A 25,606-nucleotide genomic window follows, 5' to 3' on the forward strand; every position below is an offset into this window, starting at 1 on the left:
GAGAACGGAGTGCCTCAGGGCTCCGTCTTGAGCGTAGCCCTTTTTGCCATCGCGATCAATCCAATTATGGATTGCATTCCACCTAATGTCTCAGGCTCTCTCTTTGTCGATGACTTCGCGATCTACTGCAGTGCCCAGAGAACATGCCTCCTGGAGCGCTGCCTCCAGCGTTGTCTAGACAGCCTCTACTCATGGAGCGTGGCAAATGGCTTCCGGTTCTCTGAAGAGAAGACGGTTTGTATCAACTTTTGGCGATATAAAGCGTTCCTTCCGCCATCCTTACATCTCGGTCCCGTTGTTCTCCCATTCGTGGACACAACTAAGTTTCTAGGGCTCACTTTGGACAGGAAACTGTGTTGGTCTCCACATGTCTCTTATTTGGCGGCCCGTTGTACACGTTCCCTTAATGTCCTCAGAGTTCTTAGCGGTTCATCTTGGGGAGCGGATCGCACTGTCCTGCTTCGCTTGTATCGGTCGATAGTCCGATCGAAGCTTGATTATGGGAGCTTCGTCTACTCGTCCGCTCGGCCATCCCTCTTACGCCGGCTCAACTCCGTCCACCATCGGGGGATACGTCTTGCGACCGGAGCCTTCTACACTAGTCCTGTCGAGATTCTTTATGCTGAAGCTGCCGAGTTACCATTGACTACCGGCGCGACGTACTGCTGTGTCGGTATGCCTGCCGGCTGTTGTCTATGCCCGACCACCCCTCTTACAAGTCCTTCTTCGCCGATTCTCTCGACCGTCAGTACGGGTTGTATGTGTCTGCCCTGCTGCCCCCCGGAGTCCGCTTCCGTTGCCTGCTTCGACAATTGGATTTTGCCCTCCCTACCACGTTCAGAGAGGGTGAGAGCCCGACACCACCTTGGCTCCAGGCTCCGGTTCGTATTTATCTTGACCTCAGCTCACTCCCGAAGGAGGGTACTCCGGCTGCAGTGTATTGCTCACGGTTTGTCGAACTTCGTGCTCGGCTTGCCGGTCACACCTTTATTTACACCGATGGCTCCAAAACTGACGATGGTGTCGGCTGTGCCTTTGTCGTCGGGGCCGCCACCTTTAAATACCGGCTCCTCGACCAATGTTCCAGCTTTACGGCCGAGCTTTTTGCTCTCCATCAGGCCGTTCAGTATGCCCGCCGCCACCGCCATTCATCGTATGTACTCTGCTCTGACTCACTCAGTGCTCTTCAGTGCCTTGGAGCTCCCTATCCGGTCCATCCCTTGATTCAACGAATACAGCAGTCCCTCCATTCTTTCGCTGATAATGGTGGTTCTGTCAGCTTTCTGTGGGTTCCCGGACATGTAGGAATGCCTGGGAATGAGGCTGCGGATGCTGCAGCCAAGGCTGCAGTCCTCCTGCCTCGGCCAGCCTCCCATTGTGTCCCGTCATCTGACGTTCGTGGGGATGTATGTAAGAGGCTTGTGTCGTTGTGGTGGGATGCTTGGTCATCCCTCCAAGGAAACAAGCTCCAGGCAGTAAAACCGCTCCCATCTCCTTGGACAACATCCTCCCGACCATCTCGGCGTGAGGAGGTCCTTCTGACCAGGTTGCGGATTGGGCATTGCCGGTTTAGCCACCGCTACCTGCTCTCCGGTGACCCAGCCCCGCCGTGCCCTTGTGGTCAGGCATTAACAGTGCGCCATGTTTTATTGTCGTGTCCCCGTTTTAGTCAATTTCGTGTTGTCCTGTCCCTGCCATCTACTTTACCGGATGTTTTAGCTGATGACGCTCGAGCAGCTGCTCGTATTCTGCGTTTTATAACTTTAACTGGCTTGTCCAAAGACATTTAACCTTTTTCCTTATTTGTCAGGTCCTTCTGGTGTCCCCCCATCCCCTTGAGTTTTACCAGATTCCATGTGCTCTCACAACAGTGACTGGGCGCTAATGACCTCAGCAGTTGAGCGCCCTTAAACCCAAAAAAAAAAAAAAAATAATCCAAGGTGCCATGCGACAGGTCTCTGCATGGTCCACCTCCCATGGCGTCCAGTTTTCTCCATCCAAAACATGGGTCATGCATTTTTGCCCTTGACCCACAGTACAACTCGGTCCAGAACTTTATTTAGGTGACCAGCACAATCCTGTTTCTTGGGTCTGATTTTTGATAAAAAGCTGACATGGCTGCCCTATATTCCCCACTTAAAGACTGCCTGCATGCAGAAGCTTTCTGCTCTCCACCTTCTGGTCCACACACCTTGGGGTGCAGACTGTACCACTCATCTCCATGTTTACCGTGCTCTGGTATTGTGCAGACTAGATTATGGTAGTCAGGTTTATGACTCAGCGGTTCCTTCCACTCTGCAAATACTTGACTCTGTTCACCATTGTCAGGTCATGTTAAGTCGTCTTGCAGAAGCGGGGGATTCCCTCTCTGTACATGCAATGGAGCCAACTCCTGGTTTCTCATGCGATCAACATTCACCAATTCTCTGATCATCCCATGTACCCCGTCCTCTCTGCAAATGAGGGATGTCTCCCTCCTGGCAACTACCCATGGGTAGGATTGCCGGTTGTACTGCATCTCACTTCTCCCTGTTGAGATCTCCATCTCCACTCACTGGAATGTGCCACATGTATTTCCTCGCATAACCCCTGAGATGGTGCCTAGACCACTGATTAGGACCGACATATTCTGGGGTCCAAAGGTCTCTCTCATCCCTATTGTTTTCTGGCAACCTGTGTGTGCCATCCTTCAGAGTTCAAGGGTGCCACCATCTTCTACACTGATGGTTCTAAGACAGTAAATAAGGTGGGATATGCTTTTGCATCTCCTATTGGCTTAGAACACCATTTATTGCCGGGATCATATAGTGTGTTCACAGCAGAGCTTCTAGCCATTCGCAGAGCCCTCCATTTTGTTTCATAGGCCTCCTTTCACATGTTTTAATTTGTACTGATGCAGTGAGCAGCCTGCAGACTATTGACCAATGCTACTCTCGTCGCCCTCTCGTCGCGTCACCCTTTGGTCTCTCCTATCCATGCCTTCTCTCTGCCTGTGGCCTTGTCGCCTGCTCAGTTGTCTTTCTCTGGGTCCCAAGTCATGTGGGTGTCCCAGCGAATGAACTGGCTGTCTGTCTGGCTAGAGAAGCAGTTACTTACACACACACACACACACACACACACACACACACACACACACACACACTCCCAATTCCCTTTCATGATTCCAGCTGCAGATATGTGGATCTACATCAAATTTCTCTCTTTGCCCAAAAGTGGAATGACACTGGGTGCAATACTCCTTGCAGTAATAAATGCCGCACAATCAAGGAGTCTACTGTGCTTTGGTGCCCTTCCTTCCACTCCTCTTGGAAGGAGTCCACTGTTTTATGCTGTCTACATGTTAGTCACACCAGGCTCACCCATAATTTCCTTCTGCTTAACCAACTGCCCCCACCCCTGCTCCCCCTCCCCACAATGTGGTTGTGGAGTCAGACCGACAGTATCCCACATATTGGTGGAATATCTGCTTCCTTTGGCCCTTTGTGCTATGTATGGTCTTCCAGATTCCTTAATTTTAATATTAACAGGCAAATCTGTTTCTTCTGTGAAAGTGGTATTTGTTTATGTTTTAGTCACTACTTAAAACAGCTTATACGATTTCTGTTTTTACCATGAGTGAGAAGTGTGTGACATGCCGTAGGATCGTTAGTTCCGGGGTATGGTGTGATGGGTGCTGTAGTTTCTTTCATTGGGGCGAATGTAGTGGCGTGGGAAATGGGGACATAAATGAGGCTCACCAGTGGTATTGTAGGATCTGTAGTAGAGATAGGAAAATACTGGAACAGGAAGGGAAAATTGCAGCTCTTCAAGCTGACCTAGACAAGGCAAGGGAGGATCTGGACTGGTTAAAGAGGGAGAAGGGTGAACAGAGGTGGGAAGTGGCAACAGGTAATAGGGGGAACAGGCAAAGGAGAGCATCAGACAGCTGTGTCATAAATCTTGAAAATAGATTTGACCTGTTGCCTCAGTCAGAATCGGATAAACCTCATGTAGCTGAAGCTGTAGAAAGGGCACAACAAGCTTTTCAAGGACTTGAAAAAGGTAGGGAAACTTGTAAAGAGAAAGAAAGTTCTGTTGTTAGGTAGTTCCCATGGTAGAGGTGTTGGCCAACTACTGCAGGAAAATCTAGGTCCAGAGTACCAGGTCACAAACTTTTTCAAGCCTAGTGCAGATCTGGGTCAGGTAACAGAGGATGTAGATGCTTTATGCAAGGATTTCACAAAGGAGGATGCCGTGGTTATAGTGGGTTGTCCGGGAAATAGCATTGGCAGAGACTCTGAATATTCCATAGAGAGTGACCTGGTGAAGATAGCATCAGCAACGAAGCATACGAGTGTGGGATTTGTGTCTGTGTTGAGACGCCATGACCGGCCTCATTTGAACTCTTCCGTAGGGAGGGTGAACTTGGAGTTGGAGTGGCTGCTTAGGATGGATATAGGGTCCCATATTGGTTTGATTCCTGTGGATGCTATCGATAGGTGGGACTACACTAGGCATGGCCTTCACCTCAATAGGAAAGGGAAGAGAAAACTGTCTGGGTTGATTGCAGAAAACTTAAGGGGGGACACTGGCACAAGTGGTAAAATACCAGTGGTCGCAGGTGTCAGAGGGATGCCTTTTTTAGGATAGGGAAGGGGGAAAGAAAACGAGTTTTAAGAGAGATTGGCAGACACACTCAGTTTGAGAAAACAGATGAACAGGAGTCAGATTTTATCATACAGCCTCCATTTAAACAGTGTTTAACAGAAAGTAATCAGAAACTGCCAGTTCATCTTCGCCAAAGCAGTTACAATCCCATTAGTATGCAGTATCAGTTATCTTTATTACACCAGAACATTCCGGGACTTAGAAATAAAGTTGATGAACTACTCATTTGTATTGATGAAATGAATTCATCTAACCAAATTGACATAATCTGCCTCCCTGAACATCAAGTGACCACTGATATAGATATGTGAGACATTTCAGGATTTAAGCTAGCTTCCTACTTCTGCAAAGTGGATATGGATGGAGGAGGAGTTGCCACACTTATCAAAAACTGCCATAAATTCAAGAACATTGACATTAATAAATTCTGTTTAGAGCAGCATCTAGAAGCATGTGCAACAGAAGATCCTTGTTTTAGATGTAAATTCTAAGCAGATTATCAAGACTGCTAAATCTGAGTACAGGAGAGTAGTCAATCAACCAAAAATTGAGTGTTTTCTAAAACTGCTCAAAGATATGAACTGGAAAGATGTTTATAGTGCTCATGACATGAATGAAAAATAACACATTCATGAACAATGTCAGTACCATGTTTGAAAACTGTTTTCCTCTAAAAGTTACTCAAATTAAACAGAAGTCTATAATAAAACCATGGATTACACAAGGAATAAAGATTTCCTGTAAGACAAAAAGGAAAATGTATCTGTCGACCAAGAATAGCTCCAATGCTGATGATTTAGCTAAATACAAGGAATACTGTAAAACATTAAAAAAAGTAATTCAGACGTCTAAACAAATGCACTACGAGAAGAAGATAGCAATGTCAGGGAACAAAATAAAAACAATATGGGATATAGTGAAAGAGCAGACTGGTAGAACCAGAAAGGAACAGGAGCAAATATCACTAAGGGTAGACGACACATTAGTAACTGATGGGCATAGTGTGGCAAATCTATTTAACAAGTACTTTATATCCGTTACTGATAGAATGGGACTTTCAGGATCAGTAAATAATGCCCTTGATTATCTGAAACTAGCCTTCACAAATAGCTTCAAGTACATGAATATATCACTCACTTCACCAAAAGAAATAACGTCCATAATAAAATCTTTAAAAACAAAGCATTCTAGTGGGTACGATGAAATATCAACAAAGTTAATTAAGGCATGTTCATGTGAGTTTAGCACAATTCTAAGTTACTTGTGTAACCAGTCAATTATAACTGGGACATTTCCTGACTGGCTAAAATATGCAGATGTTAAGCCTTTATTCAAGAAAGGGGATAAAGAGATACCATCAAACTTTTGCCAGCATTCTCAAAAATTTTAGAAAAAGTAATGTACAGGCAGCTGCTCAACCATCTGACCACAAATAACATATTATCAAGAACACAGTTTGGATTTCTGAAGGGTTCTGATATCGAGAAGGCTATTTACACCTACAGTGAAAATGTACTTAATTCATTAAATAACAAATTACAAGCAGCAGGTATTTTCTGTGATTTGTCAAAGGCATTTGATTGTGTGAACCACAACATCCTTTTAAGTAAATTAGAATTCTATGGTGTCACGGGCAGTGCTGCAAAATGGTTCAAGTCATACCTCACTAACAGGAAACAAAGGGTGTCAGTGCAAGGGACTAGTGAATTAAGTCATCAGTCATCATCAGAATGGGAAGAAATTACATGTGGTGTTCCACAGGGATTCATCTTAGGGCCATTGCTTTTTCTTGTGTACATTAATGATCTCTCATCAGTTACACTGCCAGAAGCAGAGTTCGTTTTGTTTGCAGATGACACAAGTATTGCAATAAATGGTATGTCAAGTGTAGTTCTAGAAAGATCTGCTAATGATATTTTCATAGATATTAATAAATGGTTTAAAGCCAACTCACTGACATTAAACTTCGAAAAGACTCACTATATGCAATTCAGAACCTGTAAGAGGTTTCCACCCAGCATATGAATAAAATACAAAGAAGAGCAGATAGAAGAGGTTGACAGTCTTAAATTCCTGGGATTACAACTTGATAATAAATTCAGTTGGGAAGAGCACACCACAGAACTGCAGAAACGCCTTAACAAATCTGTATTTGCAATTTGAGTGTTAGCAGACATAGGCGACATAAAAATGAAGAAGCTTGCATACTTTGCCTACTTTCATTCCATAATGTCATATGGTATAATATTTTGGAGTAACTCTTCAAGTCAAACAAAAGTTTTCAGAGTCCAAAAGCGTGTAAGACGTATTATTTGTGGAGTAAATTCACGGACGTCCTGTAGAAACCTCTTCAAAGAACTGGGTATACTAACTACTGCCTCTCAGTACATTTACTCATTAATGAAATTTGTTGTAAATAATATATCTCTTTTTTCCAACAAACAGCTCTGTTCATACATACAATACCAGGAACAAAAATGATCTGCACAAGGACTTAAAAGCACTTACTTTAGTTCAAAAAGGGGTCCACTACTCAGGAACACTCATCTTCAATAATTTGCCAGTAAACATAAAAAATTTAGTTACAAATAAAGATCAGTTTAAAAGGAGCCTGAAAGACTTACTCGTGGCCAACTCCTTCTACTCCATTGACGAATTTTTTAATAGAAACAAATGATGTATTGTATATACTCATACTATAAGTATTGTTATTTCAGCTTAAAAAAATAAAAATTGACATGTTCCACATCCACGAGGATCTCCTCAGCACGGATCTATGGAACGAAAACTAATCTAATCTAATCTAATCTAATTTCCAGATGTAAGGTTTTACTTTATTCCTGGAGCAGGGGCAACATGGTTGTGGTTGGGACCTCTCTTCATGTCTTTTCAGTCTGGGACCCCCATGACCACTCCCCTTGGAAAGACTGCTCTTTTCTCCATTTTTAGATTTGCTCTCACCTTTTATGCCTTTAACTTTATTATTCTTTGATTTGACTCCCCTGCCTAGATCTGTCAACTTTTAGTGGATCCTCTTTCACTGTGAGTAACTTTGGAGACATGGGACTGATGACCTTGCTGTTTGATCCCATGAATCCTCTCAACTAATCCAAAGCTGTACTGAGGATGATAACATAAATCTGCTTGTAAAATTAAGTAGTTACCTCATATTTGTAGTAGCACAAAATTATTGTGCTAAGTAAGAACTCAGTGGATCCCATAACATATACATCAAGAGGTTTAGATGAAGATAGTTCGCTCTGAAATGATACAACATTGTCATTGACCCTACTGGATGAAAAGTTTTTGACTTCATTCTGAAAGTTTAAAAGGAAAATTTATTGTGATTACATTTTTAAATGCTCACATATGGTTGTCTAAGGTGGTACTGAGATGTTTTACTTTTTGAGCCTCTTAGAATGAAAATATAGGGGACAAAAGGTTGAACAATATTGTGCAGATGCTATTTAATGAAATAAGAACAAGGACGAAAAGTTATTAAACTTACAAATCATGATTAATCCTCTAAAAACGTTTCATGGGATACGTTTGACTGTGACATGTTAAATTTTTGAAGGTTCAATTTTTATTGAAATGCTGAACAGGTTATATGTTTAACTTTATGGTATAAATTTTACTAGCTAAAGACACTTACCAGGAAAATAAATGGGTTTCATAATGAGTAAGTTTCCAAACTAAAATTATTATTGCAAGAAGTAAAATATCAATGTTCAGTTGTGTGCAAAAGAAATGTTTGGAGCCTGGATCCATGGTATTGTTGGTTATCCCAGTGGATAAGACAAAAAAATAGCATGTTTGAAAGATTAACTGATGACGTAAGTGTAGATGTGTTAGAGATACACAGGAATCACAAGAAATTATATTCAGTAACTATCACACCTTTGAAATACTGTGTACACATTAAATGTATGTGCTATAAGTGATGTTTGACATATTGGAAGCAGAAAAGTGTATTGTGAAATTGCCGTTCAGTGCTTGATGGCTGTGTAAAACAGGTCATGAAACTTGAAGAACAGGCACCTTAAGTTGATACATGTTTCCCACAATTTGTAACAGTTATGTGTATGCATGACAGCAGAAAAGTAAACAGTATGCTGTTAAAAGAATGTGCAAGGGTTTGTAAGCTATCTGTTCTTAATGTTCTTGCCTACATGACATGTTGTTAAAGTTGCTTGTGTAAACTGATTGGTGTGTACAAGACCAAGTCTGTTACATTCGACATGTGTATGTGTGGAAATGTGTCTGTCCCTACATAACATAAAAGAAAATTTTTAAATGTGACACTCACATCATCAATATCATGCATTTGATGATCTAAGGCCAGTACTGACCAGTAATATAATTTATATGCATGGTACATTAAATGAACAAAACTGACAGTCTGCAGTGGTTGAAATGGTTCCATACATGAAGAAATTATCAAATTTGTTTGATATGAAAGAACTCTGTGCAGTTATGTAGAGCTCTGGATTGCAAAAATTCCATTCTATCTACTGACGACGTAAGAAGCTGGCATTTCTGTCCCTCTTGCTGCAGCTGTGAGAGAGAAAAAAATGTATTATGAATCTGTTGGTGTATGCTTCATGGCTTTATATAACAAGTTATGAAAATTGGAGAACAGCCCCCGTAAATTTTGCATCACCCTGGCTGATTTCTACTGAGAAAGTGTTAGAACATGCTGCAGCTACTGCAGCACTGTCTTACACCCAGTTTAGAAACAAATAAGACACTAATATTGTTATTCTTGATGAGAGGGGGCTAACAACAAACTTCAGACATATAGTAACAGGCGAATTGGTTGAAGAGTCTGAAAATGAAGTCGTAACACAAAAAGAAAATTCACTTTTTAAAATTTTGAATTAGTCTGCAGGCAAGACTGACACTGTACTGTGGCAAATTTATTTGCCAAAAACTAAGGACAGACTTCGACTCATCAAATTTTTGGTGAAGAAGATAGAAGTTTAAAAGCTTTTTCTTGTCACCAAAGTGTCCATCCCTTGTTGGCTTCTTCGCTTCTTTTGCATAATTTTTTAGCTTCAACACAGCAATATGTTACTGTTATACAGACAGTGGAGCATCAGAGGAATAGAGTTCAAACTCTTCCCCAGCTGTTAAGAACTGTGTGTTTCATAGATCTATAAACTCACTCTAAATTAACACTGTGAACAAGAGGAATAGAAATTCATTGCTCCATACTTACCCAAATTATTTAGCGCTTATTAACTCTACTACATTCAATGTTTATGTGACGTTAAATTGCAAAGCTGTTTTCTTGCTCTCCCTACCTTTCTCCTAACATCCCAGCTAATGAATGTGTTACTCCATATCTTTGATTTACGTTTTCTGTTGTTCATATTGCTGCTTTCTCTGAGCCAATTTCGCGTATTGAGTGTATTTAGCAGAAATTTGTAGATGCGATGCTTTAGTGCTGCTTGCTTTGACAGCTGACCAGCACGTATTATTTTTATGTATCCAGGTGTGAAAAAGCTCTAATGGCATCTGTGAATGTCCGTAACTGTGTAAGATTTTACACAACTGCTGATGAAATAGGTGCAAATACACTGAAAGAACACTGCTCAGGACTCATATCAGCTCATTGGGTAAGTTAGTATGATAATAATTGCAAAAAAGAAGTCCTAAAATTTAAAATTCATTTAGCAGATCATGCTAGTAAGAGATTTTGCATGTAAGTAAAAAGAATGGTGCCTCATTCCCTATTCCACTGTCACATAATAAGCTTACATGTATTACTAATATGAGAGCAAGTCTGTAAAGAATGAGACTCAATTTTTAATGTACAGAACAATTGTGGCAAGCTTTCTTTCAAATTAATCTCCTCCTGAGTTATATTTAATGTCTGAAAGTGGATGTCAATCCTGTAAGGTGTTCCAAAACTCATCCTGTAACATTACAGACATAAATTCGACAGTACAATTCTTTTTTACCTTAAAATAATTATTTTGCTGCTAGTGAGGGGGGAATACATTAACATGAGTTTAACATCATAGGATGTAATTTGTTATTTTCATTAGAAGTGTTCTAGCTCTGATTTTCAAACTGATGCGCAGGAGGATACAGTGACTGTTGTAACTTGACATTCATGAACTATGCTACCCAGTCAAAAGGACTTGCTCATTCAATAGATCATTTTAATGTGCGGCTTGAGATTCCAGTTTGCACCTAGGGATCATAGTTATGAAGTCAACTTCCAGTCAGCATTAATGCTGAAAATGAGACCTCTCATCATGCTCAAGTACTTCATGGCTCCTATTCAGGGATTAACATTATTGCCACTTTTTGTGTGCAAACACATCCATGTCCATGCCAGCAAGACAATGAATACTGCATTAAGTTTGAAAAAATTCATTACATCTCCAGTGTGACCAATATTGTTGGGTGGTCGTTTAGCAAGACAATGAATACTGCATTAAGTTTGAAAAAATTCATTACATCTCCAGTGTGACCAATATTGTTGGGTGGTCGTTTCCCAGCAGTGGCAATAACTTGAACTTAGATTGAATTATGAGTCAGCTTAAATTGTTTTTACCAAGAAAATGAAAGTCTTATATGCCAGCTGTGACATTTTAAAGGTTGTCACAGCCAAGATTTGCAGATGCAAGAAAAATTTCAAAGGTCCATGTGAAGATATTTTGTTTTGCTTAGGTCCATGTTAACATTTTATACTATTATGTAATTGAAGTTTGAACAGGGAGAAAGAAAAGAAATGAGACAGAACAGAATATATCAGCTGAATCAGAACTTTGTGCAGAATCATTGGTGACAAGTGAAAATGCATGCCACACAGAGATTTGAATGCAGGATCTCCTGCTTAGTAGGCAGTTGCATTAGCCACTGCACTATCCTGACAGTGTTTATCGCAAATGTGCGGACTCTCTCAGTATGCTTCCCAACCGACTTACATTCCCATCCAGTGCCACATATCAGCAGTCCCCGTCCATGTCCTTCATGCTCGCTAATTTTTAGATTCCTGCTGGATGTTGAATGAAATGTGCCTCTGCACTGAAGGTTATGGATTCATTGCTGATCAAGGTGAACCAATTATATCAACATGTGGTGTCTGTACTTTTTCACATGTCTGAAAGAATTGAAGGTGGGTGGGGAGCATGCCATGATAACCAGCACATTTGCAATAAACACTGTGTCCAGATGGTGCAGTGGTTAATGCAACTGCCTAGTAAGGAAGAGATCCCGGACTAGACTCCCGGCCCGGCATGAATTTTCACTGGTCGCCACTGATTCTGCATGAACTCCCAGTGCAGCTGATGTCATCAATCCATTCCCTTCCTTTCCATTCCTTTCCTTTCGTTTGCACATTCTGTCTCACATTCAATTACGTAATATGTATCACAGCTGTGAATTCCTTGTGATGTCCTCTTTCAGACATGTCTGAAGGAACAGATACCACACATTCATATAATTTTGTACTCTTTTTTTTATGGACAGCCTTATGTTCAAGTAGCACTCGTTTCAGAATTGCTTGTCTCTCATGTAAGCAATCATTCACTACTGTATATGTGCTAGAACAATAGGGAAAAACATCATCTCACTTTTTACTCACATAGCCCTCATATTCTCATATCTAGAAAATTGTGTGTGCCACATTAACTGTGCCACAATTACATTTTTTTTTTTTTTTTTTTTTTTCTCTATTGAAATATTTTGCAAATATTCAAAAGCAGTAAATTATAGAAATGAGTAACATGTATGAATGGAACATGTATTATAACATACAATTTGAGTATCTCATTTGTTGCAGGATGACTTCTCAAGTGAAGACTTTGCTCATATGAGTGCACCACTTCTGTACAGTATGTTCAAGTCAAAAACAGGCTTCCCATTACATGCTGCAGTTAGACTTCATAGAGAAGATGTGGTTTTTCTGTATCTTGTTGAAAACAATGCAGAAGTAAGTGTAATTTTAAAAATATTTCTTATGCATGTTTTTGATTGTTGTTAATAAAATGATATTCTGTCGAGATATGTTCCATAGACATGGGGTATCTTCAAATATTATGGATATTGAATGTCATGACTCATTAATCTTTCATAACACATGTAAGCTGTGTCCCTTCTCTAATTCAGGCTCATCCAGCCCGGATAAAATTTTCAAAGATTTAATAACTTCCATCAAATACAAGAACTGTGGTGCTTCACCAGGAAACTAGATCAGGGGATAGTTCATTCACAAAAAAGCTCTCTCTGTAAAACTGAAGAGTTTAAAGTGGTTATGTCAAAACCAAGATTTGATCAAGACTTTTTATGTATTCTTGGGGGAGATGAGGGAATGAGAGAGGGGAGAAGTGGGGGGGGGGGGGGGGGGGGGGAGAGGGAGAGAGAGAGAGAGAGAGAGAACTAACATTCAGCTTTGCCAGTCATTTATTAAATTAGCGAGAGATTTGTTTTTCAAATACATTTTTATGTATGCTTTTTCATGCATAGCACGAGACTTCATACAAATTGTATCTATTTTCCTATTTCCACTCTGGTTATTAACTGTGCATAGCTGCAAAACTAAATGAGATTGCAGCCTAGTAGCTTACACTTAATCATCTTATGGATTAATAACACTCTCTTAATTATAATAGTAATGATAGTGGCAGCCATTACTCAGATTTAGCATTTTTCAAATGTTTTCAAACTTCAGATTAAATTTCAGTCTGCAGCGGAGCTGTGTACATTAGTTTGAAACTCCCTGTGCAGATTAACTGTGCTGGACCAGTACTCAATCTAGAACCATGCTTTTTACAAGCAATTGCTCTCCAAATGAGCTGTTCAGATGTGACTCGTGACCCATCCTCACAGCTTCACTTGCACCAATACCTCTTCTCCTATCATGCAAACTTAACATAAATTCTGCTGCTGCTGAGTATGCAGGACTACAGAAGAGTGCAGACCTATCAGTCCTTTTTCCAATATATATAAAATATTCACTTAAAATTATCGCTGACAACATATAAAAAGAAGTTGTGGTCTTCACTGTGGGTGTTGGTGAAACATAATTACAGGTGGAATAAATAAATAAATAAACTTTCTTGCAGATATTTTACTAGTTATTTATTCTTACAATCTGGGTTTCTGTTCATTAGCCCATTGTCATGTACTGCTAGCAAAGATCATTGCCAGTAACATTAGACAAAGGGCCGATAAATAAAAAGCTATTGTTAGTATTCTGAAAGAACACTTCAGACTGTTATAAGTAGGCCCAAAACAACTACAATTTGCATCTCTATGGCACTGATTCGTTGTTGCCACAGCTGAGTGACATAGCTCTTTTCAGTATCTGCTGAGCGAGGTAGCGCTATGGTTAGCACACGGGACTCACATTCAGGACGACGATGGTTCAAACCCACATCATGCCGTCCAGATTTACGTCTTCCTTGATTTCCCTAAATCACTCCAGGTGAATGCCAGGATGTTTCCTTTGAAAAGGCATGGCCGATTTCCTTTACCATCCTTGACACAGTCTGAGCTTGTGTTTTGTATCTAATGACCTTGATGTTCACAGGACATTAAACCCAATCTTCCTTCCTTTGAGTAGCTCACAATAATGTTGCCAACTGTCACTGACCTCCTTCCTCCCTACAGATACTTGATCACTGCAAAGTTGTGAACAGATTTGTAGAATGGTACAATGAGTTACCTTTTTTTTATTCGTAGATTTGGAAGATTGTTTACTCAGTTTAAACAAAATGTGTTCAAACAGCCACAGAGAAACAGTCATTTACCAGCCCTTGTTAGTATACTGAGGAATATGCACATCAGTGCTGCAGCTTCCATTGCACTTGATCAAGATAATCTGATATTCAGAATTGAAAGATGTCGTGCAAGGAAATTTTGTCACCAAAACTGCACTCGCATTCCTCAAAAGCATCCTTAAACTGAAAAATTGAAGGAGTATGTATCAAACAGATCATGTGGAACCCAATTTTGTTTTGTGGACCACATTGGACTGTTTTCTCCTATTTTATTTATTTATTTAATGGGACTTTTGGATTGCAGAATAGATGATCTGCCACCGCCCCCCCCTTCCCCTGTCCCCCGATACTCTTGTAACTGTGCACATCACATTGAGACGATGTGGGATCTTCTCTATGACGTATGCAGTGTGCCCCACCATGGTAGGTGTGAATTCATTATCATCCCTAGGAATTTAGTTTGGCTCTTCACCAGGAAAAATTGGTTGTTTAATCTTACGTGAGCTAGTCCCTGATGACTGAGGGCTGTAAGTCTTTAGATGCCAACAGGTATCTAACTGAAATGTTTCTGTACTCATTTAAAGTTGGTATCAGAAGTATAATATATGTATATATCAACAGCATTTGTAATACTCGAATAGCTTTTGTCTTCATGGTTGCCATGTCTGCTTTGTAAACATTAAACAGAATAGGGAATAATATACCTTTGCCCTGCAGTTTTATTTTTTACATGTAAAAAGAGGTATCTCCTAACAAAAAATTGCTCATACATAAACAAAATTTTATGGCAATCCTATCCCAATCATTCTTTGCCCTTCAGTGTCAACAGACATCGATGCAACATTCTGTCTTTTCGCAAATGCAGTTTGTGTGGCCATAGCGAGTAGTCAGATTATCTAATGTAGAGCGATGTTTCCGAAAACAATCTGGTAGTATATTATTAGTTTCAAGCCACGATTCAAGACGATTTTTGATTAATTGTTCCAAGGTTTTTCACAGTGCCTGAAGAGTGTGCTACGGGTCTGTAGGAGTCGGCAGATACTGAATCCTTCGAAAGTTTCAGAATTGGTATAGTGATTTAATTGGATTGATAAAAAATCTACTCACCAAGCCGCAGAAGCGCGCGCGCGCCCACACACACACACACACACACACACACACACACACTAAAACTGTTGCCATTGGCGCCAGGGAAGGGAGAAGGATGAAGGGCGAAGGAAAAGGACTGGAGAGGTCTAGGAAAAGGGGTAGATTTTGGGAAAGTCACCCAGAACCGCAGGTCGGGGGAGACTTAACCATACGGCACTTGTTTGAGGGAGCAAGTGGTTGGTGGACATGCTCAATCAAAATACTGTATGTGAATGACAGTGGAATTTGTAGATGATGGGACTCCTTTCACAGCCTATTTCGTTGATGGTGCAGAATGAGTGGATATTGGAATGTGTGTGTTTTTTTTTGGGGGGGGGGGGGGGGGTGAATTCTCATGGTATGGAAGATTTTTGTCATTTTCAGAGCTACCTCACATAATTGCCCTCTTCGTTTCATATTTATCATTTAATTTTTTTACATCTTTTATTTTCTTCAGGCTGCTTTCTCTAATCCTTACACCTATCTTGCTAATGTAATTTCTCATCCTTATATCGTTCCTCTACCCCCCCCCCCCCCCTACACACACACACACACACACACACACACACACACACACACACACACACACACACACACACATCTTGGAACTCTCAAATTTTCTCTCACTTGGCAATCATATTGAGGCATCAGAATGGGACGTGTGTGTGTGTATGTGTTTGAATTTCTCACTTTGAATGAACATCGGGTTGAAAGTATAAGCTGTTAGCTGTAAAACAAAAACTGTTTGTCACTGTCCATTTATCATTTTTTATTAAAGGTGTCTGCCCTATCAACAAGCACCAGCATTCCATCCAAGACTTTCATTATCACAATATCTGTCAAATGTACAGTTAAATAGACTCCTTATTTTTGAAGAAAGAAAACTTTAAATGAAAAAGTTCTTTGTTAAGATTTCTATTGTAACAACCACTGCTATTTTGCCTGACAATTAAATTTTTGTTGCATACTACTACTATGAATAAGAAACAATTGGATATGCCAACCATCCCAAGACCATAACGTGCAAGTCGATACAGTGGCGTCCAACTGAAAGATGTGCACCATGCAGTTGCACACACAAATTTATTAAATCCAGAATTAGGTTTTCTGTGGTTTTACTATATTAATCAAGGGTGGTTCCCTTTTTTTAGAACAGCACAGCCATCTTTCCTTTCACACTGTTATCCAATCCAAGACTTTACTCCAGCTCTAAATGCCTTATTGTTGATTGGATGTTGAACCTTATTTTCAAGAAATATATGTCCATTAGAGAGTTGAAGGATGTTTGCTGTGGTATGGTTTGTTTATAATGCTCAATCAGTATCAAAATTATATAAGTAATAGCTAAAGTGAATGCTTTGTGACTTGATAAAGTGAGCCATTGCACAACAAACTTGTGAAACTGTTCTGGCAGTCAAGAACAAATACCAAAAAATGGAATTTATTAATAAGTTATATAGGTAATTATCTGTTCATAATTGCATGACAGCTTTTTAATTTAATATGAGAGAGTGAATTGCTCTGGCTGTTCTTTGCACACCTCTATAATGCATCTGAATGTACTACATATAAGTAAGTAATGACTGATGAAAAATCCTTCTCAAAGAAAAAAGGTATAAATCTGTCATGTTGAGAACGTTTTGTTTATAAGAATGAATTTGAGTGTACATATCAGTAAAATGAGTGCAGATACCACCTTTATCTATAATGGGATGGGATTTTTCCCCCTGGTTTGCTTAATGCTGTTCTTCAGTTCACATTTGTTTCACAGTTCTGTGTAATAATCTTACCCTGTTAGCCTGCATCCCTTCATTTCTCCCTCAAGTCTTTTGTAGATCATGTACTCGGGTTACTATCAGACACAAAATATTATTTAATTGTAATTTCTGATTTGTGAGATCCTAAATAAAACCAGAAGAAAAGTTAACATTAAAGCATACTTTATTAAAATAAATATTTGTACAATTTTTTTAAAAAATCATTTCTTACATCAGTAAAAGATGTAGCTCCATCAGTGGTTTTTTTTTTACCAGTATCTAGTCCATTATTCAGAGAGACAGATATGCAACTCCTGATTTTCATAGTTAATGTGACTAGTTTTTCACAAAAATATTCATTATGGCTACTTTTATTTGGTGTACCATGTAATAACACTTCAGTGGTTTTTGCGGTACAAATTGCGAGGTGCATGATAGAGGAACATGTGCTAAACAGCTGTATTTTCCCAATACATAGAAATTTATTTGTTAAATACTGTAGTCTTTCAATAAATTATTTTTTTGGGCATGTGCATGGGTTGTTTGTTGGTCTCTGATGGCATGGTTTATGATAACTGTTATCTATAAACTGCATAAAATATCAGCTAGCAACAAGGCGAAAAGCTATTACGTATGTTGTAATTTTGAATACTGATGGTGATGTCAATGACACTTGCATATGGCAGTCACTTCTGCTATGTTTTGTTTTAATTGCGTGTAAATGATCGGCTGATGAAAGCTGTTTATTTTTAAAATCCTGTGGAACTTAAATACAACAGTTAAATGATAAAGGCACTTCATGTGTCATTTTTTTTTCTTACTAATTATCAAGTCTTAAAAATCTTACGGACATGAAGAAAAGGAAATACTTTCAGTGAAACACATGGTTTAGCCATGCCATTCCGTTACTTCTATTTAGAAAAGCACTGAACTTCCGATAACAGTAGATCCAGTGATCCTCACACGCTGAACCATTACCAGGCCAAGTGCTGAAAACAGTAGTTCATTGATATATATGTAGACTTTGCTACCGGAGGCTGCGGATATATTTCATTGCATTGAAAACAAATATGACTGCCATAGCATCTGTGTGGTGATGTGATGGTTCATGTGTAGGCTTTGCGGAATTGCAAAGGTTCCCTCTACAATAGCAGTAGGTGGTTGCTGCAGTTCGAAGGCCCTCACTTTCGGCATCATGGCAGCCTTCTTCATAGGCTGCATCAATCACAACATCTTGTGTAACCCACTGATCTTCCAACAGAGTTTGGTATATGTAGCGTTGAGCAGCACAGTCCTTCAGTTCCACATGTACAGTATCTGGAAAAATGACACGTGTAAATTTTTGGCACAGAGATGGTTGTGAGGTATTAAATTGAACCAAGAAGTGGAAGCATTAAGAGGAATGATAGTTATAAAACAGCGAAGCAGTGCAGAATTAGGAAGTGTTGAGGAACATGAGCTATTTGTGATTGCGATTTACATTTATATTCATATTGTTAGGTTTGCCCAACACCTAAAACCTTCTGTGAACCTCTTGTTTTGTGCATTTCCATCAATTTTTCTCTTTGTTCTATAATGGTGCATAGTATTCCTGTATAGTCAACACTTCCATACTTGCAAAATCTTTGTAATGTACATTTGACACTATGATTGACACAATAGTTTGTAGTGTATGTGTAGGATTGTGGAGATTTAGCACTGTTTTTCTAGCCAGTTCTGTCTTGGCATTATAACTATATTTCCTTGGCATTCCACACAGTTTGTGATCATTAAATGTTCTTTCCCAAGACAGAATTAATCCAGTCAGCTATTTAACTTTACCATAGTTAATACATTTAATTGTCATACTTTTTGTTATATAAAACAATTCTCTGAATTTTTCTTGTTTTATTCTACCAGTCTTTAACATTCTTTCTCTCTTGATTTTTGGTTTTATGTTCAAATTGGTTATTGAATAAAATTAGAACTTATGTGCTAAGAGCTGTTGTACTGCTCTCACAATGGAAGACAGTTTACTATATAGTGTTTGAAGTAGTTTTAGTTTGTATAAACCATTAAAGAGTGTCTGCTTACTTGTTACTTTTGAAGTATACAAAGGTTCAAAATTTTCCATTGGGTGCTATTTAGGAACCATCTAGATGCTTTACAATGAATATTCACATTGCTATTTCAACCTACCTGTGTGGGCAATATCATACAATGTAACTTGTGTGATATTGCATGACGTGAGTAACCACTTTTTGTTTGCATAAAGGGAGTAATGGTATGTCATCTCATAGTTTCATTTTAGTTTCATTTCAGCCAGGACTTACAAGTTCCGAAACTTAGCTGAAGCAGAAATACTTACGACCCTTTTGTAATGATAGCTCGAAGATCTTCTTCATGCAAAATGTTGAGTGTGGGCAATCAACCTGATATTTCTCTGACCCATCAAATCCAGAACACAAACGCTCAGTCTCATTGCTGTATTGACTCGGTGGACGTATAGTGCATTTGTAGCACTTCAATCCTGAGACAGTCACCAAAGTTGCTGAAAGAATAAAGAAAAACATTAGTAGTTCCACTCTACCACGTTTCTGTAATAACAGTTACAAAAGTCATCAAAACAAAAAGAAACATTTCAAAGGTTTGTAATTCATATCCAGATAGAACCAAAAAGAAAAATCAGTTGATGTATAAGGTGCCAGTGGGGAAAAAGTTCATTGTGGGGTGCACATTTTAAAACTGTATTTGTTCCATACGCTTCCAAAATAATAACTTAATGATTTTTCTTTATTGAGAACATTTAAAAAGCAAAAGAGAGATACTTCTTATTTGCTGATTTGTATGAACAGCTTTTGATAACCTTGTTACTCAGAGACCAAAGAAGTAGCCATCATGTCAAGAGTCATAGCTCTCACTGTACTAACATAACAACAACACAAAATATTGACTAACGATCAAGTAAACTGGCTGTGTTGTATTGATACCTAAGGATTTTCCTTGGATCACTATTTCACATGTTACCTTTTTTTCTTATTTTGAGGTGGTTGTATTTGCTAATGTGTTACAGTTTTCAGGTAGTGTATATGTAAAAGAAATTATTAATTTTCTAAGAAAAAGTTACCTCATTTTCGTTGTTTGAGGGTAAGCGTTACCCATTGACCTTGCTCTTCTTGAATGCAATACTAATGCACTAATAGTTTGCAACAAAAACTAATACAGAATTAAAACATAGAATTCAAAATTTAGTTTTGCTTTTCATTGGGTAACATTTGGGTCAGTGTTTATTCTTGCATTAGAAAATAAAAACATCTAAATCTTCTTACATGCTCCTCAAGCCACCATGTTGTCCATGGCAGAAGGTACTTTGTACTGTTACTAGCCATTTCCTTTCCTTTTCTGCCCTCAAACAAAATGAGGGAAAAACAACTGTCCATATACCTCTGTATGAGTCCTAATTTCTCTTATCTTAATGGTCCTTAGCAAAATGTATATTGGTCTCAGTAGACTCATTCTGCTTCAAATGCTTCTTCTCTTATTTTTCTCAATAGTGTTTCACATAAAGGATGTAGTTTTCCCTCCAGGGATTCACAAAGCATCTCTGTAATAGTCTCAAACGTACCTCTAACAAATCTAGCAACATGCTTCTGAAGTGCTTAGACGTCTTCCTTTAGTCTGATGCGGTGGGGATCTGAAACACTCAAGCAGTACTCAAGATTAGGACACACTAGTCTAGTGTTCTGTGCCGGCCGAAGTGGCCGTGCGGTTAAAGGCGCTGCAGTCTGGAACCGCAAGACCGCTACGGTCGCAGGTTCGAATCCTGCCTCGGGCATGGATGTTTGTGATGTCCTTAGGTTAGTTAGGTTTAACTAGTTCTAAGTTCTAGGGGACTAATGACCTCAGCAGTTGAGTCCCATAGTGCTCAGAGCCATTTTTTCTAGTGTTCTGTATGTGGTCTCCTTTTTATATTAGCAACACTTCCCTAAAATTCTCCCCATAAATCAGGGTCGACCATGTGCCTTCCCTACTACTGTCCTTTCCTGCTCATGCACACCACTAAAACTGTTTCTGAACATTGCAGATTTGGTTCTTCCATTCATTTGCATTAACTTACATTTTTCTGCATTTAGAGCAAGCTGCCATTTATCACCCTAATTAGAAATTTTGTCTGTTATCTTGTATCCTACTACAGTCACTTGACGACAACTGTTTCTACTAGCGAGAAATAGCTCCGATGGTGTAGCATTGTAATGCATTACAAAGATACTGCAAAATAATGAAGCAAGTAACCCAGAAAACTAAGCAGCTTTATTATAAGTAAAAGATAATTACATCAGACAACAAAATAAAAACTGTAGTGTTGCAAATCTCTTAAACGAGTACTTTGTTTCTGTTACTGACAGTTTGGGGTTGTCAAGTTCGGTAAACGGTGCAATGGAAACCTAAGACCAGTCTCTACAAATAACTTCAGTAAAATATAAATGACACTCATTTCTCCCAAAGAATTAGCATCCGTCATAAAATCCTTAAAATCAAAATATTCTAGAGGTTATAACACATACCAGAGGAGTTAATCAAAGAGTGACACTCTGAGTTGAGTTCTTTAAGTTTTTTGCATAATCAGTCTCCTAATAGTGGAACGGTTCCAGGCTGGCTAAAATATGTTGAAGTTAAACCTCTTTACAAGAAGGTGGATAAAAGAGATACTACCAAACTATCAACAAGTTTAACTTTTGGCAGATTTTTCAAAAATATTTGAGAAGGTACAATCATCATCTTAAGCATCTGACTGCAAATAATATGTTGTCCAAGTCACAGTTTGGATTCCTTAAGGGCTCAAATATAGATAACGCTGTTGACATGTACAGTGAGTGTGTACTTCATTCATTAGATAACAAATTAGAGGCTACTGGCATTTTGTGTGACTTGTCAAAAGCCGTTGACTTGTGGGGAATCACAGTATTCTATTAAGTAAATTAGAATATTATGATGTCACTGGCAGTGCTGCAGAATAGTTAATTTTACCTAACTAACCGGTAACAAAGGCTGTCATTGCAACATGTCTCTGAACTAAGCAATCAGTTGGGAATTAATTACATGTGGTGTTCCTCAAGGTTCAATCTTGGGTCCGTTGCTTTTTCGTTTGTACATTAATGAATTCTCATCTGTTACACTGCCAGATGCTAAGTGTGTTTTGTTTTGTTGCAAATGATCTATACAGTGCAAAAAATAGCAAGTGAAGTACAGATTTAGAAATTTCTGCTAATCAAATTTTCTATGAATTAATAAATAGTTTAAAGCTAATTCACTTTCATTAAGCTTTGGAAAGACTCATTATACGCAGTTCAGAACCTGTAAGAGATTTCCTTCCAGCATATGTATAACCCATGATGACATGCAGATAGGAGAGGTTGACAGTGTTAAATAGCTAGGATTACGACTCGGTAATAAATTCAGTTGGGAAGGGCATACAACAGAATAGCTGAAGCATCTAAACAGCTCTGTATTTGCAATGCGAACGACGTCTGATGTTGGAGATATAATATAAAAATACTTGCATACTTTCACTGTATTATGTCGTTTGGGATCATATTCTGGGGCAACTCATCAAACCGAGTAAAAGGTCTTAGAGTGCAAAAGACTCTTTCTTGGTGTAAATTCAAGAACACCATGTAGAAACCTATTCAAGAAACTGGATATTGTATCCACTGCTTGTCAGTATATTTCACATAACTTAACAATCTCCTGACATATGATTAGGGAAGCGAGTATTATAGTCAAATGTTCTTTGTTTCTTTATGTTATACTTTCTGACATGTTCCACACCCATGAGAATCATCTCATTTTTGGGTCTATGGAACGAAAACTGAATCTAATCTAACCACTGCATCGTTGACAAACAGCCGTAGGTTGTTGCTCACCCTGCCCGTCAGATTATTTATATGTATAGAGAATAATTTACAAATACTTTCTCTTTAAACATTGTTTTAAGAAGAACGATTTTAAATATTTTTTGAAAAACTATGACTTTATGCAAGAGGTATAAATCACTTCTTTATTAAAACTATAAGATCATGTCAAACAACAGATTATCCTCAGATATTATGAATGACGTTAATTACAAGTTGTGTATGCAAACAAGATAATTTGTATATCGACTAACGTCATTTATTAACTGCATGAAAATCAGATTTATACATTGGGCAATTTCTGTGAGGATGAAGCAGTATGCCAATCAGAATTACTGATATGTATGAATGAATGGTATGCATGCATTTTGTTTCAAGAAAATTATGAATAAAACTGATCAAATGCTAGAGGGAGACATTTGGTGAGAAGCATTAAGCCAAACAATAATATTTAAGTAGTTTAAACATTTGTTTGAATTACTGCATATGAAGACAATGAACAAAGTGTGTTCATATTAAAAAACGTGCAACACAGCGATGTAACCCCTACTGCCCCACTATACATCGAAGAAGCAATGACAGAAATAAAATTTCAAGAGTGGGATTAAAGTTCAGGGTGAAAGGGTACAGGATATGGATTGGGAGTAAACTGAAGAAAGATGAAAGTAACAAGGAGTAACAGAAATTATATTAGCAATATACTTAACATCAAAATCGGTGACCCCGAAGTAGATGGAGTTAAGGATTTCTGCAACCCTGGGGCAAAATAAAACACATCAGACAAAGCAAGAATGACAGAAAACAGATTAGCTCAGCAAAAAATGAGGGCATTCCTGGCCAACAGAAGTTTACTAGTATCAAACATCAGCCTTAATCTGAGTGAGAAATTTCTGAGAATGTACTTTTTGAGTACAACATTGTATGGCAATTAATCATGGACTGTAGGGAAACTAGAACAGAAGAGAACTGAAGTGTTTGAGATGTGGTGCTATGGAATCATGTTGAAATTTAGGTGGACTGATACAGAGAGAGGTGGTTCTCCACACACAGACTGAGATGGTTCTCCGCAGAATCAGCAAAGGAAGGAACTTATGGAAAACAATTACAAGGAAGAGGGACAGGATGATACAACATGTATTATAACATCAGAGAATGTCTGTTGTACTTGAGCGAGCTATAAAGAGTAAAAGACTGTAGCAGAAAACAGTGTGACTTAAAATAAGTGATGACATAAAGTGCAAATGCTGCTCTGAGATGAAGAAACCGGCATAAGAATAATTATAACTATGTATGACGGTAGTATCTGTTCCCGAAAGAACAGTTACCGTCGATGACCATGCAGCTTTGCTCGAAATGAAATGATAATTAAATAGACACCCTAGCTGCAAGCAGGCGTTGATACACTTCATTGGGGACATGTTGAAAATGTGTGCCCCGACCGGGACTCGAACCCGGGATCTCCTGCTTACGTGGCAGACGCTCTATCCATCTGAGCGACCGCGGGCACAGAGGCTAGTGCGTCTGCAGGGACTTATCCCTTGCATGCTCCCCGTGAGATTCACATTCCCAACATGTCCACAACACTACATTCGTAGTGCGCCTAATAGATGTTTGCCCATCATACCCATTACTCGTGGCAGATTAATCTACCAAGTCCCGTACGAGTTCGGGCATAGTGTGTGCGTTCGCACAAGAAGGTCAAAGGCCGGGAACCCATATTTTTAATTATATATGACGGTAGTATCTGTTCCCGAAAGAACAGTTACCGTCGATGACCATGCAGCTTTGCTCGAAATGAAATGATAATTAAATAGACACCCTAGCTGCAAGCAGGCATTGATACACTTCATTGGGGACATGTTGAAAATGTGTGCTCAGATGGATAGAGCGTCTGCCATGTAAGCAGGAGATCCCGGGTTGGAGTCCCGGTCGGGGCACACATTTTCAACATGTCCCCAATGAAGTGTATCAACGCCTGCTTGCAGCTAGGGTGTCTATTTAACTATCATTTCACTTCGAGCAAATCTGCATGGTCATCGACGGTAACTGTTCTTTCGGGAACAGATACTACCGTCATATATAGTTAAAAATATGGGTTCCCGGCCTTTGACCTTCTTGTGCGAACGCGCACACTATGCCCGAACTCGTACGGGACTTGGTAGATTAATCTGCCACGAGTAATGAGTATGATGGGCAAACATCTATTAGGCGCACTACAAATGTAGTGTTGTGGACATGTTGGGAATGTGGATCTCACGGGGAGCGTGCAAGGGATAAGTCCCTGCAGACGCACTAGCCTCTGTGCCCGCGGTCGCTCAGATGGATAGAGCGTCTGCCATGTAAGCAGGAGATCCCGGGTTCAAGTCCCGGTCGGGGCACACATTTTCAACATGTCCCCAATGAAGTGTATCAACGCCTGCTTGCAGCTAGGGTGTCTATTTAATTA

General features: G+C 39.2%; 2 protein-coding genes and 1 non-coding gene across 5 annotated transcripts in view; 1 reads left to right on the forward strand and 2 right to left on the reverse strand.

The window, feature by feature from the left end:
- The window catches only part of LOC126203252 (rabankyrin-5), a 621,526-nt gene that overhangs the window by 105,617 nt on the left and 490,303 nt on the right, over positions 1 to 25,606 (forward strand). For all 3 annotated transcript variants that reach the window (XM_049937508.1, XM_049937507.1, XM_049937506.1), the window contains exons 5-6: positions 10,145 to 10,268; positions 12,446 to 12,595. In XM_049937508.1, coding sequence (XP_049793465.1) covers positions 10,145 to 10,268; positions 12,446 to 12,595 — 274 coding nt within the window. The remainder of the gene's footprint in view (positions 1 to 10,144; positions 10,269 to 12,445; positions 12,596 to 25,606) is intronic.
- The window catches only part of LOC126203254 (uncharacterized), a 140,498-nt gene continuing 132,327 nt past the window's right edge, over positions 17,436 to 25,606 (reverse strand). Inside the window, exons 2-3 of the mRNA XM_049937510.1 lie at positions 19,617 to 19,799; positions 17,436 to 18,586 (exon numbers count right to left, since the gene is read on the reverse strand). Of these exons, the coding sequence (XP_049793467.1) occupies positions 18,297 to 18,586; positions 19,617 to 19,799 (473 nt within the window). The 3' untranslated portion in view covers positions 17,436 to 18,296. The remainder of the gene's footprint in view (positions 18,587 to 19,616; positions 19,800 to 25,606) is intronic.
- Positions 24,591 to 24,665, reverse strand: Trnat-cgu (transfer RNA threonine (anticodon CGU)). The gene has a single exon. It is a non-coding gene; the product is annotated as a tRNA-Thr (tRNA).

This window comes from Schistocerca nitens, chromosome 9 (genome assembly GCF_023898315.1).
Source record: "Schistocerca nitens isolate TAMUIC-IGC-003100 chromosome 9, iqSchNite1.1, whole genome shotgun sequence".
NCBI classification, from domain to species: domain Eukaryota; kingdom Metazoa; phylum Arthropoda; class Insecta; order Orthoptera; family Acrididae; genus Schistocerca; species Schistocerca nitens.